General features: G+C 42.4%; 1 protein-coding gene across 1 annotated transcript in view; it reads right to left on the bottom strand.

Moving 5' to 3' along the window:
• Positions 1–21,119, bottom strand: part of HECW1 (HECT, C2 and WW domain containing E3 ubiquitin protein ligase 1) — a 445,759-nt gene that overhangs the window by 72,386 nt on the left and 352,254 nt on the right. Inside the window, exons 13-15 of the mRNA XM_021703699.1 lie at positions 14,235–14,377; positions 11,565–11,686; positions 8,895–9,080 (exon numbers count right to left, since the gene is read on the bottom strand). Coding sequence (XP_021559374.1) covers positions 8,895–9,080; positions 11,565–11,686; positions 14,235–14,377 — 451 coding nt within the window. The remainder of the gene's footprint in view (positions 1–8,894; positions 9,081–11,564; positions 11,687–14,234; positions 14,378–21,119) is intronic.

A 21,119-nucleotide genomic window follows, 5' to 3' on the forward strand; every position in this document is an offset into this window, starting at 1 on the left:
CCAAAAGATAGCCCACAGGACATAGGAGATTAACTCTCCTAATATCATGTGAATCAGTATCTGTGACTTTCAGTAAAATTCCCAAGACAGCATTCCATACAGATTCAAAAAGGCCTGTATGGGGGCACGTGGGTGGCTCAGTCGGATAAGTGTCTGCCTTCCACTCAGGTCATGATCTCAGGGTCCTGGGATCAGCCCCACGCTGGGCTTCCCCCTTCAGTGAGGAGTCTGCCTCTCCCTCTGCCTCTCCCCAGTGCTTGTGCTGTTTCTATCTCCCAAATAAATAAATAAAATCTTAAAAAAAAAAAAGCCTATATGTCCAATAATTTGGATAGGGCTGAAGATGATGTTAGGTGGTTCAAAAATGACACTAGTGATATCGAAAAATGAGTAAAGAATCTGAAGAAGAAAAAATGTGAGTGGAAAAAAAACCATTTATCAACATGTTTATATAACATGAGATTCTAAGCACACAAGTATAAGCTGAAGTCATATTTGAAGGTTTTTTTTTTATTATTCAACTATATGCCTGCAAGTTTATAAATTAAAGTTAAATGGGTTTCTTATATTTGTGCATATGTGGCAATTCTTTGGTATAAATTCCTAAAAGTTGAGTTAATCACTGGGCTAAAAGTTAGAAAAAATTTTTTTATTGGTCCATATTAACAAATTCCCTTCATGAGCGCTGTACAGATTTATCCTCTTATCGTAAGTTCATGAATGCTTTTCATGGACTTTATAAATGTTGAGTATTTGAAAGACCTCTTAGAAATGTTGAATGGTAAATGATGATAAATTATTGTTTACAGGGGAAGCCAAATATTTTCTCACAGTTTTCTTGGTCAGGTTCTTCATTGGCATATTGTTGACTTTGCTCCCCTTGTTGTTGTTGTTGTTGGGATGTTAAGGTTTTATTATTTACTTATAAATGTGTTAATTACTCCTCTGCCTTCAAATTGCTTTTGATTTTTGTTTGCTTTGTTTTCCACTACACAGAATTTTTTATATTCCTCTGTACTCAAATCTCTCAATCATTTCTGTCTAGAGTTCAGTTCAATGCTTAATTATGTTTTTCTAGCTTTATTTTTGGTGAGTTTGTTCTGAAACTTATTTTGGTATGAATGTGAAGTTGTAATTCAATTTTTTTCTCCAAGAGCCTGTTTTTCCAAATCATTCATTCCCTATCATTTTATTACATATAAATTCTTATAAATACCACTATTTCAGGAGTATTTTATTTGTTCCAATGATCTGTAGGATTTTCACTATTCCAATTACTAATGTCTGTAGGACAAGTTTCCTCTCCTAATTTATCTTTTCAATATTTTCTTAAGTATTCATGCCTGCTTATTTTTCCAGATGAACTGATCTTAATTTTATTAAGTTCCAAAATAGTTCCATTAGGATTTTGTTTACAGTCACCTTAAGACTACAAATGATTTAGAGAGAATTCATTCTTTATAATAGACAATGTATCCTTTCCCATTTCTGAACATAAAATGACATTCAAGACTTGCTCTTCTCAGTAAAATTTTGTAGTTGTCTTCCTGAAAGACACATATTTTTGGTTAAGGGAGTCTGTAGATATTTAATACTGTTTGTTGCTATTCTGAGTGCTTCTTTTCCTGTAATGTTTGTAACCCATCATTCCTAGTACCCAGGAAAGCTATTGTTGGTATATTCAGTTTGTGTCTGTTTATCGTATTAAATGCTCCTATCGAATAAAGGACACTTTTAGGTATATCTTCTTTGATTTTAACTTATTTCTTATGTTGTTTTCCAGTTCACACACTTCTGGGTTTTTATTTTCAACTAAATTTTGAAATAAATTTTTGCTTTAATTACTGTTGCTTTTTAACCTTCTCTAAGTTATTAGTTTGAAAGCTTGTATTTTAATGTTTATTTTTCTTGTTTGATAATAAAAACCAATGTACTAATCCTTTGAGTATAGTCTTTCTATATCACGTGTTTTATTAAATATTGGTCACATGCATTTTCAATAATTTCTCAATGGTTTCTATGTCTTGATTTTATTTAAAACACAATAGTCATGAAGAGTATTGCTTTGAATCTACAATTGGCAAATTGTTCTTGATGGCTGTGCTTAAATACATTCTCATTGTCATGCAACCATCACCACTATTCATCTCCTGAAATTTTTTATCTTCTCAAACTGAAACTCTGTAGTCATTAAACACCAACTCCTCATTCCTTCCTTTCCTGAGACCCTAGGAAACGCTATTCTACTTTCTGTCTCTATGAATTTGACTATTTTTAGATACCTCATGTGAAATAAAATATTTGTCCTTTTGTTTCTGACTTTTTTAACATAGCATAATGTTTTCAAGGTCTATCCATGCTGTAGCATGTGTCAGAATTTCATTGCTTCTTAAGGATAAATAATCTTCTGTTGTATGGGTAATACCACATTTTGTTTATCCATTCATGTAACCTCTATTTTTTCCACCCTTACTGAGGTATAATTGACAAATAAAAATTGTATGTAGTTAAGGTCTATGTAAGCTCTATTTTTAACAAAAGAATATATATTCCATTAATACAAAATTATATTATTCAAATCCTGACTTATTTTGTCTCTCCGACTGATAGATACAAAACTCATTTTGTACTACAATGCATTTATTTCATTTTCTTTTTGTATTTCTCTTTTAGTTTTCTTTATATGATATGATGCTATTTGGCTCATAAGATACATGATTACTGTATCTTTATTTTAGATGTGCCTTTGATTTATATAAAATCTTACTTGACTCCATTTAATGGTTCTGAATTCGAACTCTCCTTTCTATGATATTAATATACCACCACTGGTTTTCTTGTTATGGATTTCATGTTCTATTAATATTTATTCTTTTATTTTTTAAACTTTCTGAGTCATTTCTTGGGCATGTCTTTTAATAAGTTGGATCGGTTTGTTAACAAATCTGAAAGTGTTTTCCTTTTGGTACATAGATTTGTGCCACCTCCACCCACACTATGACTGTTATGCTTGGCTGTACTTCTGTTATTTTATTTTTATTATTTCCAATTTCTTCGCTTCCTGGTGGATTTTTGGGGTATTTTGCTATGTAAATTGTATTTTGCTTGATTTTATTTTTGTAGGAATTTGAAACAGAAAAATCTTGCTTTCAAAGTTACAAATGGTTGCCTTTTAAGTTGATCAGATAACTATATTTAGCCCTTGTTTTTCAAATTATCCAATTGGACTCCCCTTACACTCAACCAGGAACTTAGCACAACTTTCCTTGCCCTGTTCATTGGGCCCTCTTCCCTCTTCCTTGTCTATTTAATTCTAGGCTGGGAATATGATTCAGATAGTTCTTATTCAATTATTCCATTTTTCTTATACATATTTTCCCGTATTTTATTGAGTCTTTTCCAAAATATTTTAAAGCACTTTAACAGCAATTATTTATATTTATACCCATATATTTGATTGATCTAAACATTTACCACCACAGTCCTTTTATACTATGTTTTCTCCATTATTGATTTCTTGTTCTGCTTCATTTGTGAGCCATCTGAAGAATGGCTTCTGGTGTTTTCTTTGGGCAGACAAAAGAGTACATGTACTGAAATCCTGCATGTAAGGTTGTTTTTCTAGTATTTTCACACTTGAATGACACCAATTTGTTTGAATATAGAATTTTGGGGCTGCAACTTTTTCTCATCAATAACCTGTACTTCTTGCTCTGTGGATTTCTATAGTCGAGTTTCATGGATGGAAAATCTTAAGCTTGTCCGATTTTTATTCTTTTTAAGGTAACTTTCATATTATCATGGCTATATATTGATAAGATTTAAAAAATCTCCATTTAAAGACAATTTCAGAGTATGTATAGATATAGAGTTTTAATTAATTTTACTATAATAACTCAGTGAGCCCAATTAATCTGCCTACCTGAACAATTTATTTTAGAGCACAAAGTTTTATTTTCAACATGTAATAACTTAATTTTTATATTTTGAATTTAATTTTTGCTGTTGTACCTATTATTCTGGTTTCTTCTTTAGGAACATCTGTAAGTTATTCATCCAACAGAGATTTTAATTGAGTGCTAATTATATGCCAGTAATATTAAGCCCTTGGGGTTTCATCAATGAGCAAAAATCCCTGCTCTCAAGGAGCTCAGAATTCTGTCAGGAGAAATAGGCAAAACAGCAAATCTAACAAATGTAGAACTTATATGGTGGAGCACTTGGGTTGGAGATCTTAGGTGCTTTTGGTATTAAATTGAGTGGTTAGAATAGGCCTATCTGAGAAAGGGAGATAGGCTCTTTTTGGTTTTTACTTTTTCTTTTTTTAAAAAAATTGTAGAAGAACATGTAATATGAGACTTATTCTCTAACAAAATTTTAGTTGTACAGTATTAAGTGCACAGAGTAGAACAGTTTCGTTAACACAATGTTGTGCAGCAGGTCTCTAGAACTTACTCATCTTGTATAACTGAAACTGCACCCATTGAACCTAAACTCCCCATTTCCTCCTGCCCCAGCCCTGGCAACCACCATTCTGCTCTGTTACTCTGAGAGTATTTCAGATACTTCATGTAAGGGGAATCATGCAGTATTTGTCCCTCTGTGACTGGCTAATTTCACCGAGCATAATGTCCTCCAGGTTCATCCACACTGTAGCATGTGTCAGAATTTCCTTCATTTTTAAGGAACATTGAATAATGTTCCACTATATGTATATATCACATTTCCTTTTTTTTTTTTTTAGTAAGTTTTTGAATTCCAGTTAGTTAAGACATAGTGTAATATTAATTTCAGGTGTCCAATATAGTGATTCAACACTTTCATACAACACCTGGGGCTCATCAGAAATTCACTTGATAATCCCCATCTTCTATTTCCCTTATCCCCCCCTCCACTCACCTCCCTTCTAGTAACCATCAGTTTGTTCTCTATGGTTAGGAGTCTATTTCTTGGTTTGCTTCTCTCTCCCCCCACCCTTTGCTTCTTCATTTTGTTTCTTAAATTCTACGTGTGAGTGAAATCATATGGTATTTGTCTTTCTCTGACAGACTTACTTTGCTTAGCGTAATACACTCTAGCTCCATCCACATCCTTGCAAATGACAACATTTCACTCCTTTTTATGGTTGGTAATATTCCATTGTATATACCACATCTTCCTTATCCATTCGTCAGTTGATGGACACTTGGGCTGTTTCCGTAATTTGGCTATAAATGCTGCTATAAACATCGGGGTGCATGTATCCCTTTGAATTAACATTTCTGTATTCTTTGGGGTAAATACCTAGTAGTGCAGTTGCTGGGTCATAGGGTAGCTCTATTTTTAACTTTTTTGAGGAACCTCCATACTGTTTTCCAGAGTGGCTGCCCCTGTTCGCATTTCCACCAACAGTGCAAGAGGGTTCCCCTTTCTCCACTTCCTCGTCAAAACCTGTTTAATACTAATGTCTTAATGAAAGAAGATGTTATTTGAAAGACACATTATGCACTGTGCAGTTTCATTAAATTAGGGGCAGCTCTATTCCCATATGCTTCTACACATAAGTTTACAAACGCATCTTTTTTTAAAGTTTTTATTTTAATTCCAGTTAGTTAACATACAGTATATTAGTTTCCAGTGTACAATATCGTGATTCAACACTCCCATACATCACCCCGTGCTCATCCTAACAAGTGCACTCCTTAATCCCCATCACCTGTTTAACAACCCCCCACCTCCCTTCTTATATACCATATTTTCTTTACCTTCATCTGTCAGTGGACATTTAGGTTGCTTCCATATTCTGGTTATTGTGAATAATGCTTCAAGGAACATAGGAATGCAGGTATCTCTTTGAGATTTTGATTTCAATTCTTGTGGATATATACTCAGAAGGGGGATTGCCAGATCATATGGTAGTTCTGTTTTCTTACATCTGCTTCCTCCCAGCTTTTTTTCAGTTCCTGGTTGCTCAATAGAAATCATGTGCTCCTAAACCATCTTGTGTATGATAAGCAGGTACCTTTTAAATTTTTCTGTTTTCTGAAGAAAATTATACTGTAAGATATGTTTTTTTCTCAGATAAAGGTTCTGTTTCCTTCATGTAGTAGTAGGTCCTCATAGGCTCCTTTTTATTTTGCTGCTGTGTGTTCATTCCTTAGTAGAGGTTGCCTCTGCCTCATGCTGGCCACAGACAGAACCTTACCTGCCCCACCACCTGCAGCCCCTCCCCATCACTCAGGCCTGGAACCCACTTAAGGTCCACATCCAATCTCTACTGAAGTTGGCAGAAGGTTTTGACCTCCTTTCTCAGACTTCCAAGACAGCAGATGAGTCAGATGCCATTTGACCCTTCACTCCGGTCCTCCTGAAGTGGTCCAACTCTCAGAGCAGTGTCCCTGTCCCCCTTTGTGGGGATGATCGTGCATTCAAAGACATCAAACAGCTAGCCCTGGTCCTTCTCTTCCTACCATGGTATACACTAAAAACGAAGGCTGTCATCTTTGCACATGTCAATAAAGCAAGAACTGGCTAGAGTGAGGAACAAGAAGGTGGTGTGGCATTCTGGAACCTTCTCTGGCCATATATGAAAATGTCTTTTGCAGAGAGCTATCAGCACCCGATTTTTCAGTGAGTGGTGTTCCTAAATCCCAGGCTCCGGTGCACCACATTCTTTCCAAGTCAGAGGGGCGAGCCTGTAGGATATAGTCCAAAAATGCTTTTCCTCAACCTATTCCCATCATTGATGGGTTTTGCAGTGAGGTATTCTTGTATTTTCCCCAGTTGCCAGTCTGATGTTGGGTTTTTTGGTAAGGATAATTCCCACAGCATCAACAGGAAGAACAGCAGATATTACTAATCTGCTGTATTATCATGGATTCCCACATTCACTTATTTACTCTTTACACTGGCTATAAAATCATGAAGGCAATAATAATCATTGCTACTTTATGATGAACAAAGTGGGGCTCAGAGCAGTGAAGGGACTTGCTCACGGTCACGTGTTTAGAATGGGATGGGGTAGTCCTTGTACACGTGCCCCACTATTTTTCCACTATCCTCCATTGTTCCTCTCTACTCAGTGGATTGCAGTCACACATTTCCAATTTAAGGCTACTTTCCACCCCAACAATTCAGTATATGGTATGCTTCCTAGAAATTTGGCTCCCAACTCCGAGTCTGCGTGTGCTCAATTAATAAAGAATTAGACCATTTTGTGTGTGTGTACTTAGTCACACCGCTGGTTTGTGTCACAACTGAAAGCAGAATTCAAGTCCTCTCATTTTAGATTCAGACTTTCTTCTTTCTTGTATATGATACCATCTCACTAAACAGAATAAGGGGGAAAATATTTTGCCAGAAATTCCCTAATATACATTTCAAAATGACTAAAATTCTTGGCGCGAGTCTCAGCTGTTGTGCTTCTTTGCTAGTGTGAGGTGCCCTGGAGAAACAGGGCTGACGGCATTGGGGGGGTTTCCCTGGCATTCCGCTGGGCCTCCGGCTGTTTGCATCCTAGGGCAAGGGCTACGTGCACTTAACGGCCTTACGGAAATCTGAGGCTAAGCAAGTTGTTTGCATTACTGTGCTATTTGCATAATAAACCATAATGACCCTTTCTGTTCATTGATTCCTAGTGGTGTACTCTTGGCAACTTAGTTAAGTAATAAATGAAAATATGGGCACCACAGACCACCGAGATGAGCACCCCAGTTCCTTTACTTTCTGTTCTGGCTCAGGATTTATTTCCCACCCTAACACACATCTCCAAGCCCTCACAGCGTAAATTACTGTCATTCTCCAAGTGGAGGGCACATCCAGTAAGAGAGAAGGTCCTTAGGAGCAGATTCTGGCTCTGGAGGGTTTTCTGCTACACAAAGCACACCCCCCACCCCAGACCCTCTTCCAATTCTTGCAACTACACAGGAGCTGATCATGCAGACTTACTGAACTGACAGACTTGCATAGGTGGACATTCTTTCTCCACACACTTCAGAGTCCAGGTACTGAGACATGCTAAGGGGTTTGTGGGGAGGAATTTTTCTTCCCAGGGGACAATGGCGCCCTATGAGCCCACTTTGGGGAACTGTGGCACATTCAACATCACAGAGGATAGGACCTGCATAATGCATGTTCCCACTGAACGTGTCTACTGACAAAATTTCTGATTCCTTTGACCCTAAAAGAGGGAGGGATTTGTCCTACCAGAGATCAAAAAAAAAAAAAAAAAAAAAGATTACACAGAGACAATTCTTTAATAAACTGTTTGGCCTGTCCTATAAATACATTGATGTGACTGGTGGTGATTAAGAAAGAACATTTTTGCTGTAGCAAACTCAGCTAGGCTTACAAAACATTCCTGGGAAAGGTCAGTTTTGGCTAAGGTCACACAAAGGCAAAATGCAAGCCGGTAACATCACATGGGCCCGATCTACCCTGCCCGCTTGCCAGGCTGTTTTAATAAAAACTGAAAGCTTATTAGGAAAATCACAACCAGTAATCTAATAATGTCATTCCCACTTAACTAATAATTTCATTCCCTGCGAGTTAGCTGTCTAAGGAGGCATAACAATAGAAAGGTCATTGAACCGACTCTGGTTTCAATCTCCAAACACGTAGGCAGTAGTGTTCAACTGGGCATGATTTTGCCCTCCAGGGGACATCTAGCAATATCCCAAGTTGGTGTGGATGCTATTGGCATCAGTGGGCAAGAGGCCAGGGATGTTGCTGTACATCCTTCACAGGATGGAAACCCTGCTGTGAATAGTTACCCCCCTCTTCCTCCTGGTGGCTGACGGCACATCTCTGAGACACAGACTTTCCTGCCCTCACTAATCTCCCCCCTCACTTTCTCACGGGTCTTCTTCAGATAAAGAGCCCGTTGGATGAAAGGCGCACAGGTCAGTCACACTCACCTTTCCCTGCTGGTCTGTTTTGATCTCCCAGCCCCGGGGCAATTCCAGCCTCGTGTCTGCAAACATGTTGATGAAATTCACCAAGTCCCGGTTGTGCTGGTAGCGCTCGAAATTGCGTGCGTCCCGCCGGACTTTCAGAATCATGTGCTTTAAGCAGGTGCTACTGGTGAAGACTCGGTAGGCACCCTGAGAGGGGGTCAGGGCCGATTGGGATAGGGTGTTGGGGGGGGGGTAGGAAAAATACAGACCAAGTACACCTTGAGCGCCGTAACGTAATGTAACCTGATTGCTAACACAGTGAGTTATTGTGAGCATTGAGGGGGAAGCCTCAGAAGGGGAGATCTTGCTCAAAAATTAAATGTGCACCATAAACACACATGGATCTGTTTGATCTGTACTGGTATTTCCTCAGCCTTGGATACTGTCACACTCCGGGTGCATCTCAAAGGCTCTCCTTCCCCTCCTCCCCAGTCAGCGCTAGGCTGGGCTCTCTTGAGTCTCCCTCTATTACTGGGAGCATGGCTCCTCTCTCTTCTCCATCCTTCCTCCTCTGCCTGCACCAGTCCAACCTTGCTCCCAACCTATAACAAGGAGGATTAATTTAGGGTCCCTGGGGATCTAAGGCTGGGCTTCTGAGGTCTGTCACAAACTTCTGTGTGTGAGGGGTGCCTGGGTGGCTCAGTCGTTAAGCGTCTGCCTTCGGCTCAGGTCATGATCCCAGGGTCCTGGGATCGCGCCCCACATCGGGCTCCCTGCTCAGTAGGAAGCCTGCTTCTCCCTCTCCCACTCCCCCTGCTTGTGTTCCCTCTCTCGCTGTGTCTCTCTCTGTCAAATAAATAAAATCTTTAAAAAAAAAAAAATCTAGTTTGTCTTGGGGCGCCTGGGTGGCTCAGTCGTTAAGTGTCTGCCTTCGGCTCAGGTCGTGATCCCAGGGTCCTGGGATCGAGCCCCACATCGGGCTCCCTGCTCAGTAGGAAGCCTGCTTCTCCCTCTCCCACCCCCCCTGCTTGTGTTCCTGCTCTCGCTGTGTCTCTCCCTGTCAAATAAATAAAATCTTTGAAAAACAAACAAACAAACAACTTTTGTGTGTGGCGGGGTTGGAGATGAGAAGAAAGGAAAAAGTTTCAGGAGTTTCTAAGTGTGCCAGATGATGATTTTTTGGTCCACAGGGCAGGTGTGCATGTGGTGAAAGCAAACACTGCTTGCTACCAGAGCAGGCTGGTGCAGTGGTTCTTCCTGGCCAGGGCCCCCTGGTGCCCAGTGTTTGAGGGCATCAACATCTGCCATCCTTGTCCCCCTTTGTGACTCACCCCTGCACCAGTGGGCCACTGCTCTGGGTCTAACAATGGATGTCCCAGAAGCTTCTCAAATATAACCTGCTAAAAACTGGTCTCCCCGCCAGCCACAGCCTCTGTCACCTAATCAAATAATTGCACCTGCTAATGGAGACGCACCCTAACTCAGGTGCCCCAAGCAGAAAGGACTCAGACTTTCTTGAGTCCTCACCCTTGCCTGCCTCCATCACAATGGTCCCCCTTTCCATACTCCCAGCCCTTGCCTTAGGCTGGGCCCCGGTCATCTCTCACTTGTGAGGTTGGATCAGCCTCTAGCCTTGTAGCCCCTCAGTCTCTGCACTTCTGATGGAGAAGATGTTTAATCAAACACCTGATCCTGTAACACAAATACCTAGGACTTCTCTTGGTTCCCGCTGCCTTCTGAAGTATACCTAGGCTCCTTTTCGTGACTTACCCTGAGTTTTGCCACTTTTTCTCCAGCCCCTCTTCCCACCTTTGCCTGTCATCACATCCCACCCTCACAGACCCAATCCCGAGCCCCTTCACCGCTGCGTCCTTTCTCCCTCCCTCTGGAGCTTCTTCCCACCCACTTGCAACCTTCCTGACTCAGTTCAGCAGCCACCTCCTCGGGGATGCTCCCCTATGCCGTATCTCCTGTGTTTCCAGAGCATTTCGTTCCTCCCTGAGGTTGGGCCCTGTCCCCTCATGTCAGACTGGTCTTTGTACATGTCTGTCGCTCCACAAATTGGGGAGTTTTGCTGTTCAGGTGTCCCACTGGCTCTGTGATTCAAGCACCTAAATCTGTATTGTCCACAGACAATGTTTGTCAAATGAAAGAATTAATGAATATAGTGATAGCAAGTCATTGCTTTCTTAAAAATACAAAAAAAAGAAATAAAAACTATATGTGTAAAAATATTAAATTTAACTTAAGCATGGTACTTGAACAACTAATTTTATTAAAGGGAAAACTAGATATTTATCTAGGAGAAATCTATTTTAACACTTCTTCAATGAAAGTGATTTTATAAAATGATTCAGGCTGAGGGGCATCTGTCAACTTCATAATCTTGTTCCTTTAAAATTTTAACAATAATAGAAACTCGTATCTGTTTCCCAACGACTTTCATTGGTATTAATACATTTGAGCCTAACAAAAACAAAGAAGCAACAGTGTTGCCAAATCCAGCTTTTCTCCTTTTTGGGAGACCCACAGAGAGTAAAAAGAGTGGCCAGGGTTGTTTTGTTTCTGTTTTTTTCCATCCTGCTTGGGTTAAAACGCCATCCTTTTTAACCTACTAAACAAGTTCGCAAAGGAGTGTTTTGAGTTTTGACGGAAGCCAGGCGGGCTCCCTCTGTATTCTGGAGCACTCACATAATTGGCGTGTAGTACAGTGAAGAACTCAGGGTTGGTGATGAACTTCACCGCTGGGGACTGCAGCAACAAGGTGATTTTTTGTGAATTCACCGGAGAAAGTGACCCTTCTCTCCTCAGATCTGGAAAAAGTGAAGCAAAGCAACGGATGCATCGGAAAAAAGTCATTTCAAATACAGTACTTCTCTCTCTATACCAGCGGTGTGTTAGCTTTGACTGGACAGACTGTGGTTCTGAATAGTGATTTGGTCGGGTGTCCCAGTGATGCGTGCCAGTTAAGAGTCATTATTTCCTAGGAGCGCTCCTGCGTAATGTCAGTTAGGCTCAAGTCCTCGAACATCTTTTTTTAAAAAAGTGAAACATTACTTTATTCCAGGACTTCTCAAAACCTTTAATAATGTACACTAGAAATTTCTGGGGGAAGTGATGTAGTTAGTAGTTCCTTCCCGAGGTTTTCTTTTTTTTTTTACTTTTTAAAAATTTTATTATGTTACGTTAATCACCATACATTACATCGTTTTTGATGTAGTGTTCCATGATTCATTGTTTGTGTATAACACCCAGTGCTCCATTCAATACGTGCCCTCCTTAATACCCACCACCAGGCTAACCCATCCCCCCCACTCCCGTCCCCTCTAGAACCCTGAGTTTGTTTCTCAGAGTCCATAGTCTCTCATGGTTCGTCTCTCCCTCCGATGTCCCCCCCTTCATTTTTTCCCTTCCTACTATCTTCTTTTTTTTTTTTTAACATATAATGTATTATTTGTTTCAGAGGTACATCTTGTCTCTTTTATTACAATGACGGTTTTCTTATTTTCCTTATGAGTTGCCAAGCGTGGTTATGGTTGTTTGCAGAAAAAAGCACAATTCTTCCCCTCCCTGCATCCACACCCATCTGCCGGAGACTCTGCACTTCTCCCCTTGTTGAATTGAGCTAGCCTGTGCCTTGCTTTAAGTAACAGGACTTGGCAGAACTTGTACGCCAGGGTTTCAAGAAGTCTTTGTGTCCTCACTTTCTCTTAGAACCCTGCCACCACTGTGAGAACAAGCTTGGGCTAGTCTGGGACAAGATGAGAAGCTACGGGAAGCGGGCACAAGGCAGCCCAGCTGAGGCCATCTCAGGCCAGCCGGCCCGCAGCTGACTGGGTAGCTGACTAAGGACGCATGCGTGAGCCCGTAGCAAATGCAATTGCTCACCTGTAGGATAAACACAAGGCTGCTACATTTTGGGATAGTTTGTTACATAGCAAATGCAAAGAGGTCCAATACCAAACTCAGACATTTTCTGTTCCTTCTTTCCTCTTGCCTTTATTTTTTATTTTTTTAAAAAGATTTTATTTATTTATTTGACAGAGAGAGACACAGCAAGAGAGGGAGCACAAGCAGGGGGAGTGGGAGAGGGAGAAGCTGGCTTCCCGCTGAGCAAGGAGCCCGATGTGGAACTCGATCCCAGGACCCTGGGACCATAACCTGAGCTGAAGGCAGACGCTTAATGACTGAGCCACCCAGGTGCCCCTCTTCTTGCCTTTAAACTTGACCACTTGACCACATCTCTCTCAGAGGTCAAAGCAATGAATAAATAGAAAAACCGAAACCAGTCCGTGTAGCTAGCGTATCTGGTAAAATGAATAGAAGGGACGCACTTACAATCGTCTGTGCACGAAAATCCATTGTTCTGCGGTGTAGCAAGGAATGGAGAGCTAGCTGAACTGGAGGCAGAACTGCTCGCTCCCACTGGTCCCCGAGCTTCTAACGTGCCATCATTCAATCCAATTTAAGAGAAGGTGGATTGGGGGGCACCTAGGTGACTCAGTCGTTGAGCGTCTGCCTTCGACTCACGTCATGATCCCAGGGTCCTGGGATCGAGTCCCACATTGGGCTCCCTGCTCCGCGGGAAGCCTGCTTCTCCCTCTCCCACTCCCCCTGCTTGTGTTCCCTCTCTCACTGTGTCTCCCCCTGTCAAATAAATAAATAAAATCTTTAAAAAAAGAGAGAGAGAGAGAGAAGGTGGATTGGGATATCACTGTGATAACCTTAGGTGATCACAGGTATAAAAAACTGAAGCCAGTCTTCTCCGCCTTTTGAATGTTCTCATCTGAGTTCCACTCAGGCAGATTCAACGAAATGAAAAGCAGACCCCTGGTGGATGCCTGGCCTACACTATTAGGTAACCAGGCTCAGGGGCAGAGTGCATAAGGTAAGCTCAGGGAAAAAACCTCTTTACTCCCAGGTTGCTCCCACAAGGGGGAATTGTATTTTATTCCAAATGCAAACAAATAATTATTCCTAGTCTTGTCATGTAGCTTCTTTGAAGTAGACTGTGAATTTTCATTGCATGTTTTATTTATAAGTGGAAAATTCTTAGGACACCAACAGATAAATTCACTCGACAAGAAATGATTAGGCCACTGAAGAAATTGCCTCGATGCACCAGGACGAGTTCTCCTACTGCAAATTCATTTCTTCTTTATGTTTGTGGTGGGAAACTCCTGTCTGTTTCACCTTGCTGGCACCAAGCCTCTTTCCCGGCCACCCTGACTGACCTCCCCCATTCCATTGCTCTTCTCCCCCAGGACCCAGTGCATCCCCCAAGCCAGGGTAGAGGTTCACACACTATGTCACACTGCCACCAGATGCCATCCCAGAAGACTCAGGTCCCCTCTCCCATACCTAAGCTCGACTGAGAAGATTCAGCCTCTGAGTCGCTCCCACCACCTCCTCCGCTTCCTCCTGCCAGGATCTGCTCACCACTTTGGCTGCCAGAATCTTCTTCAGGCCTCTCTGTTGCAATGGTTCGCTGAATATTTTGATACCTTTGCATCAGAAAATGGAAAGACAGGAGTTAACTTCTGCTTATTGGCTTGTTGGGGGCTGATGCTCTGAATCGGGTAACCGGAGAAAACTGTAAAGAATTGTCTTGCATATCAGCAAAGAAATGCTTAAAGTTCCCATAAGATACCAAAACAATTGGCAAGACACGCATGTTCCAGATGAGTGGACTTCTTTTTGTTCTGTAAACTGTGCTAAGTTTCAAGTATGGTGACTTTTACACATTAACACAGATAACTAGTCACAAAAAACAGCCTCCGCCCTGCATTAAACAAAACCAGACTAAGTCTAAAAATAACGGTTTGGGAAATAACTTAAAATGTTACAACTCAGATATCAAATTACTTCTACATTATTGTAATGAGTCTACAAACCAGAGTAATGGTTCTACTCACTTACTGTTATCTGATAGGTAACTGATATCCCTGGCAGGAACTGTGGAAATATTGCATACTAAAAGCATGCTGGCCGACAAACAAATGTTTTCTGCTGATTTGAAGGCTCATTTTATTTTTCTTCCCCAGTTGAGGATTCAGCCAGTCAGCCGGCCAGTCAGTCACCTTCCCAGGTACTTACTAAATATTTAGTAACTCTTCCAATATGCTCAGGTTCTGTGCTGGACTTTCAGATCGGAGTCAGGAGGAGGATAAACTATCACCCTCTGAACACACACAGTGGATGCAGAGCAAAGAGGGAAATGGCATGTAAGCCATGACTCTAACAGTGTCAAAAAGCTGTCCCGAAGCGTAAGACACAGACGAGGAAACACCTAGATGCATACATTTTGAATCGGTGTGAACCTGTTGGGGACCTTGCAGGGAAAGAATGTAGAGTAACATGCACCGAAGAGCTCACTCTTGGGGACGTTTGAGAAGCTGGGTGGTGGCACCAGGATGTGTGGGCCTCGGGCAGCACGAGGGGGCCAGCGGAGAGGGGGGCAGGGAGCGCGGACAGGGTGCCCCAGCCACAGTTCGGATGTTATTCTCTAGGCATGGGTTCTCCAACTTGAGCTGCAGCAGAATCACCTGCAGCCTTGTTGAAACAGAGACAGCTGGGCCCCACTCCCAGATTTTCTCGGATTCAGTAGGTCTTTGGAGGGAGGAGGCAAGAATCTGCATTTCTAACTAGTTCCCAGGTGATGCTGATGCTGCTGGTCCAGGGACCAACTCTGAGAACCACTGCTCTAGGGACTGGCTAGTTGCTGAAAAAGAGGTTGAGCTAGCCACTGAGAATGATGACTTCCATCTAGGTGGGGGATGCGCTGGAGGAGGAGAGCATGAATTGGGGAGAGCAGTTGGGAACCAGCCACTGCAACAGTCCAGGCTGCAGGTACTAAAGGCCTGGGCATAGGCAGACATGGCGGATCATGGTGGCTCTGCAAGCATGCTGTTGGGGGAGGGGAAGACTGCAGGGAGAGTAAGATCTTCTGTCTCTGCCCACAAAAGACAGACATTTCCTAACCCTCCCTACCTCTGATGGCCTGATCTGCCTAATTTAGTCTGTATTTTAAAGGCAGATGCCCAGCTGTGTCCTTCCTCTTTGCTCTACTTCCCTCAGTCCAAGTAGCCTCCTTCTCCTCCCCAAATGACCTCTATTTTGCCTAATGTCTCAGCCTACCGAGGCATATGACCGGGCTTCAGCTTCCCTTTTCCTCAAGGCACAGCAGGAATGGGAGAAGGAGGTGAATTCCAGAAAGACTTCACGGAAGAATTTGTGTAATTTTACATGGAGACTCAACAGGACTTGGGGCCTGTCTGGATGTGGAGGTTGAAGAAGGAGGAGACAACTGTGAAGGGTAAGTGAAGGAGCCAACACTGAAAAAGGACACGTAGGAGAACAGGCAGGAGGGGAGGGAAGATTTTGGTGTGGGTTAGGACATGCTGACTTGGAGGTCGTTGATTTCATGCAAGTGACAACAGGCAAAGGAACGTTGCTGTATGAGTCCCATGCTCTGGGGGGGTGGAGGAAGAGGTGTGAAGAGGAAGAGGAGAGTGGGAGTCCAGGGAGCAGCGAAGAGCCAGGTCTCCAAATGCAGTCCAACATGGGGCAACGGGAACATATCATTACAGACGAGGTCTGCTGTGGCAGGGCTTCTGAACACCAGAGACCTCTTTCTTTGTACCTTAAAAGGGAATTTTCTTTTTTTTCTCTCAAGTGTGGTCTCTAGACCACTTGCAAGAGAATCAGCTGGGTTATTGTTATAATCACAGAAATTGAAGCAAAACGGAAACCTGCGTTTCTAAGAAGTCCTTCAGGTAGCGTTACTTCCATCTAGGTTTAAGAATCACTGGTTGCTTTCTTTAAGTTGTATTTTATCTAGAGAGGCTCAGCCACTCACCCCTGACACGCGTCAGGAGACATCTTTGCCTGCAGCAGTTACTGTAAGGCATTCCGGAAAAGGCCTCTAATAAGAAAACACGGAGGGGGCAGGAAGGGCAAAGGATCATATAGAGAAATACCCATGTTTATTTACCGTGTCAACATGTCTGTGGTCTGGAGGTTGTGGGGAAGGTGAAGGATGGCTGTCTCCTGTTCTCCCTGTTGGAGCTCAGGGAGTGCCACCACGGTGGGAGGGACAGAGTGGGCCAGCGAGAAGCTGCCTAAGTGTCTAACCTTGACCGGGGGAGGAATGGAATTGCCAAAGACCAAGGTTGCTGCTGTCGGGAGGATCCCCTAAATGATTCATGGCAGGCTGCGTTTTCCAAAAATGGCTCAACAATATTTTTAGTCCCGCATGCTCTGTTAGAACCTAATTACTCATCTATTAAGTGGTAGAATCAATGTCCCCTCCCCTTGAGCCTGGGAAGATCTTGTGGCTACCTTGACTAATTGAGGATAATATAAGTGACAGTTTGCAGTCACCATGCTGTGAGGCCACATGGGAAGTCCCGGGCAGGTGTTTTGGTGGAGAGTCACAGCCAGGATCAACCTCCAGATATGTGGGTCACCAGCCCCAGCCACCCTCTGCAACGACACGACAGTGCCCCAAGAGAGAATGTTTTCACTGAACCCAGTCAGCCTCGAGAACCATGAGAAATAAAAATGATATATAATAACAATGATGGTAGCAATAAATTATCAATGTTTTATGCCACCAAGTTTGGGTGGTTTGTTTCTCCGCAGTAGATACCCAGAACAGGGCACAGACAAATATAAAGTTGCAGCCTCACTTTTCCTTCCCAAAGTGCAGGGACCACAGAAGAGATTTTCTATGAATCAATGTGATCTTATTTGATGATGAAAGCGTCAGTAATTTCACAACCTGCTGTGTCCTCAGTTGGACTTCGGTTGTCTTGTGCCTTACTGAGTCAACGGCCTCAAATCCCAGGTACCACACCCCAACCCTGATCTTTGCTGAAGTGCGGGGACAGTTTTGGGGAAGCAGGACACACAGTTTGTGGAAGGATCACTCAGCGAGGGCAGGATCGCAGCCTCAGATGCTCGCTCTGTTTTAAAGATGAGAGAGGAAGTCAGAAAGCAGGTTCTCTCACATTTCATCAAGAATTATTCTTCCATGTCCTCCTTCATGTTTTTTTTTTTTTTTTTCTTCCCGGAAAAAGGCCAAATTTTATATTATATAAAGAGTTTATGGAAATTGGTAAGAAAGTCAGCTGGAATGTCTAATTTATAAATGAATACACACACAGGAACACACAAAACCCAGCAGGAAAATAACCTTCCAAACCAATCGAGCCAAACCAAACAAATAGCAACCAAACAAAGCCCAAGACCATACAATTCTCATGGGAGGAGCTATAATTGGTAAAAGAAAAGCCTATGGAGACAAAAGTTGACCCTCCCTGTGAGAAGTGAAATGTAAGAACCAAAATACCAAGGAGCACCTCTTAAGTCAACAAGACCACACCAAAAGATGGGATGGAAGGGAAGCTGTTGTTGCTGGCAGAGTGAGCCCCCAGAAACACTTTAGAAAACATTAGGCATTGATATCAAATACCAAAACCATAGTGATCTCCCGTGGCCTGCTCTTTTGAGAATATAACCCCAAGGAAACACTACTATGAGACAACCCTAATATTTAACAGGGCCTTTAGCCTTATCCAAAATAGTGCTGGAAAGCAGTAAGGAAAACATCCAGCAATAGGGCAAATTAAGTTAACTAAAGTACGTGTGTTCCTTGGAGTACTATACAGCCATTTAAATGATACTCTAAGGCTCTGCAGCAATATGAAAATGCTTATAGTGTGGTAAGTGAGAAGAGAATATAAAACTAACCATATATTATCATCACAGCTATGCAAGGCCTACGCATGTACACGGAAATTAAAGACAAGATTTTTTTAAAAGGTAAACCCTGGGGTAGCAGAATTAGATACACATCATTTTTTTTTCATATTTAAAACTTTCCATGTCTCAATAATATAAACATTTTATCCAAATAACTAAAAACACCAAACTTTAGTTGATTATTTAAAGTGAGACCACATATTTATATTTTCTGCTTGTTCAAGAAATACCTGTGAAGGTAAATTGAGTTAATCCAGAATATTCTGGAAGTGTAAGAATTAACTAGAGAAACTGTCTTACACTGAGTCCTGGTAGACTCTGGCACCACACCGGGCACTGGGAAGGGCACCCAGAAGGACAAGGCAGAAGGTTTCAATCACAGGATTGCACAAGAGGCTCTGTGGGGGGGGGGATTCTGGGAGGATTTCAGGGACCACAGGACATTCTCATGGGCTTAGCAGAAAGGAGATGTGACCACGTGGCAGGCAGGCAGTGAGGGGCGTCTCTGCACTTAGGAGGACGTGGTCAAGCCATAAAGGCCAGGAAGGGGGTGCTGCGTCCGGGCAGCGGCCGAGTTTGAATGTGGTCACCGTAGGCTGCTTTGTGCACTCTGCTTCTCCCAGTGTGCGTCTCCTTGCACAAACAACACTTGACTCTCATAATCACGCTGTCGGGAGTCCAGGGAAACTCCTTTGATGGGGTCCAGGGCAGGCCACCCCAAAATATGCCATTTGGGCATGTTGATTATTTTGAATTAAAGTTACTTAAGAAACCACCAATGCAGGACACTCTGACCCTCCTCCGTTCTCCGGAAGGCAGTAAGTGAATTCCCCACGTGAAGGGTACTCTTTCTGCACCTGGAGGCTGGTAGTCATTCTTATCACCAGGGATAGGGAATCAGGGTCAAGAAGGCTGTGTAAACAAATCTTGTTCCTCTTCACTAATTTACTACCCCAAGCCCAAACTTGTTTGTCTTGTCAATTCTTCACACACACACACACACACACACACACACACACATGTTTCTTTGTCTGACAGGTATAAAAGCTGCCTGCTTTTGGTCATTTCTTTGAGTCTCATATTTCTGTAAGCTTCCATACCTACGGAATTAAATTTGCTTTTCTCCTATTAATCTTACATATGTCGATTTAATTGTTAAGTCAGCCAAAGAACTTAGAAGGGAAGGAAGGAAGGTTTTCCTTCCCTACACCTTGCAACACTGAGAAATATTTGTTTTGCTGTGAGAGAGTGATTGCTGTAAATTCCTTCTGATAACCAACCGAAGGTTATCGAAAAACGACCCCCATGAGTGATCACATCCGTGAGGGAGAAAAGACGGGCAGTATACTTTTCTGTGGCTGCCTTATCAGGCCAAGTCCCTGCAAAACTTTACATGCTTGAACTATTTGGTTAAGTGCTGAAGAGCTGGGATACTTATCTCAAGGCTATCTGGCCTTCCCTAAGTAGGTTTTTCTCACGAGAAGTAAGTACTTTCTCAAGTCACCAAATTCCCTTTCTTTTTATCCGTCCAGACGGATGCAGCAAATACCACTTCCTGTTCTACAAAGTCTGGCTGCCTCTGCCAGTCAGCTCCACAGGAGGGCACAGGAATTTACACATGAAAGCCTGCAAAACTCCTCTAGAGGCCTGATTCAGGATGGATTTGGCCTAATTTTTATATTATACAACCTGAACATGATGAACCTTCATGGATTTTTATGTCCTAGGTCAAGGTGCTTACTTCTGCTTCAACTTATTGATTTCTTTTAGTGCTCGAACTGTACCTCCCATAGATGCAGCCTGGTGATACTCTCCCTATTTCTCAGCCTGCTAAACAAGTTCAGCTTCTCTGTTCTGTCTATTTCCGCCTATGGAATCTCAATCTGGTCTCTATGTAAAAGGAGCTTGCTGAGTCCTCCACATTTTTTTTTTTAAAGATTTTATTTATTTATTTGAGAGAGAGAATGAGATAGAGAGAGCATGAGAGGGAGGAGGGTCAGAGGGAGAAGCAGACTCCCTGCCGAGCAGGGAGCCCGATGCGGGACTCGATCCCAGTTCTCCAGGATCGTGACCTGAGCCAAAGGCAGTCGCTTAACCAACTGAGCCACCCAGGCGCCCCGAGTCCTCCACATTTTTATTTAGAGGAGTTTTGTTGCGATCACCATGAAAGGGCTCTCCCGGGGATTTTTGGTGCATTCTTATCTAATAAAGCTGGGTTATCATAAGTTCTGTAATGTGTTTTCTTTCTGTGGGAATGACTGTAGAGAAATGTACTGCCAATGAAAATCCTTCGTGGTTCTCATTAATGACTTTAAACGCTCGGCTCCTGATGGAGAAAGAATGGAAAGTGAATGTCTTCCAAATGCTCAAGCAATGAAAGAATCCTGGTGATTTTCACCTAAGCATGCTCCTCTGTGTACAACAGTAACCAGAAGTTCAATTTTTCACCTCTGTGTGTTTTTCATAGGACTAAATTGTCCA

Source organism: Neomonachus schauinslandi, chromosome 12 (genome assembly GCF_002201575.2).
Source record: "Neomonachus schauinslandi chromosome 12, ASM220157v2, whole genome shotgun sequence".
In the NCBI taxonomy this organism is placed as follows: domain Eukaryota; kingdom Metazoa; phylum Chordata; class Mammalia; order Carnivora; family Phocidae; genus Neomonachus; species Neomonachus schauinslandi.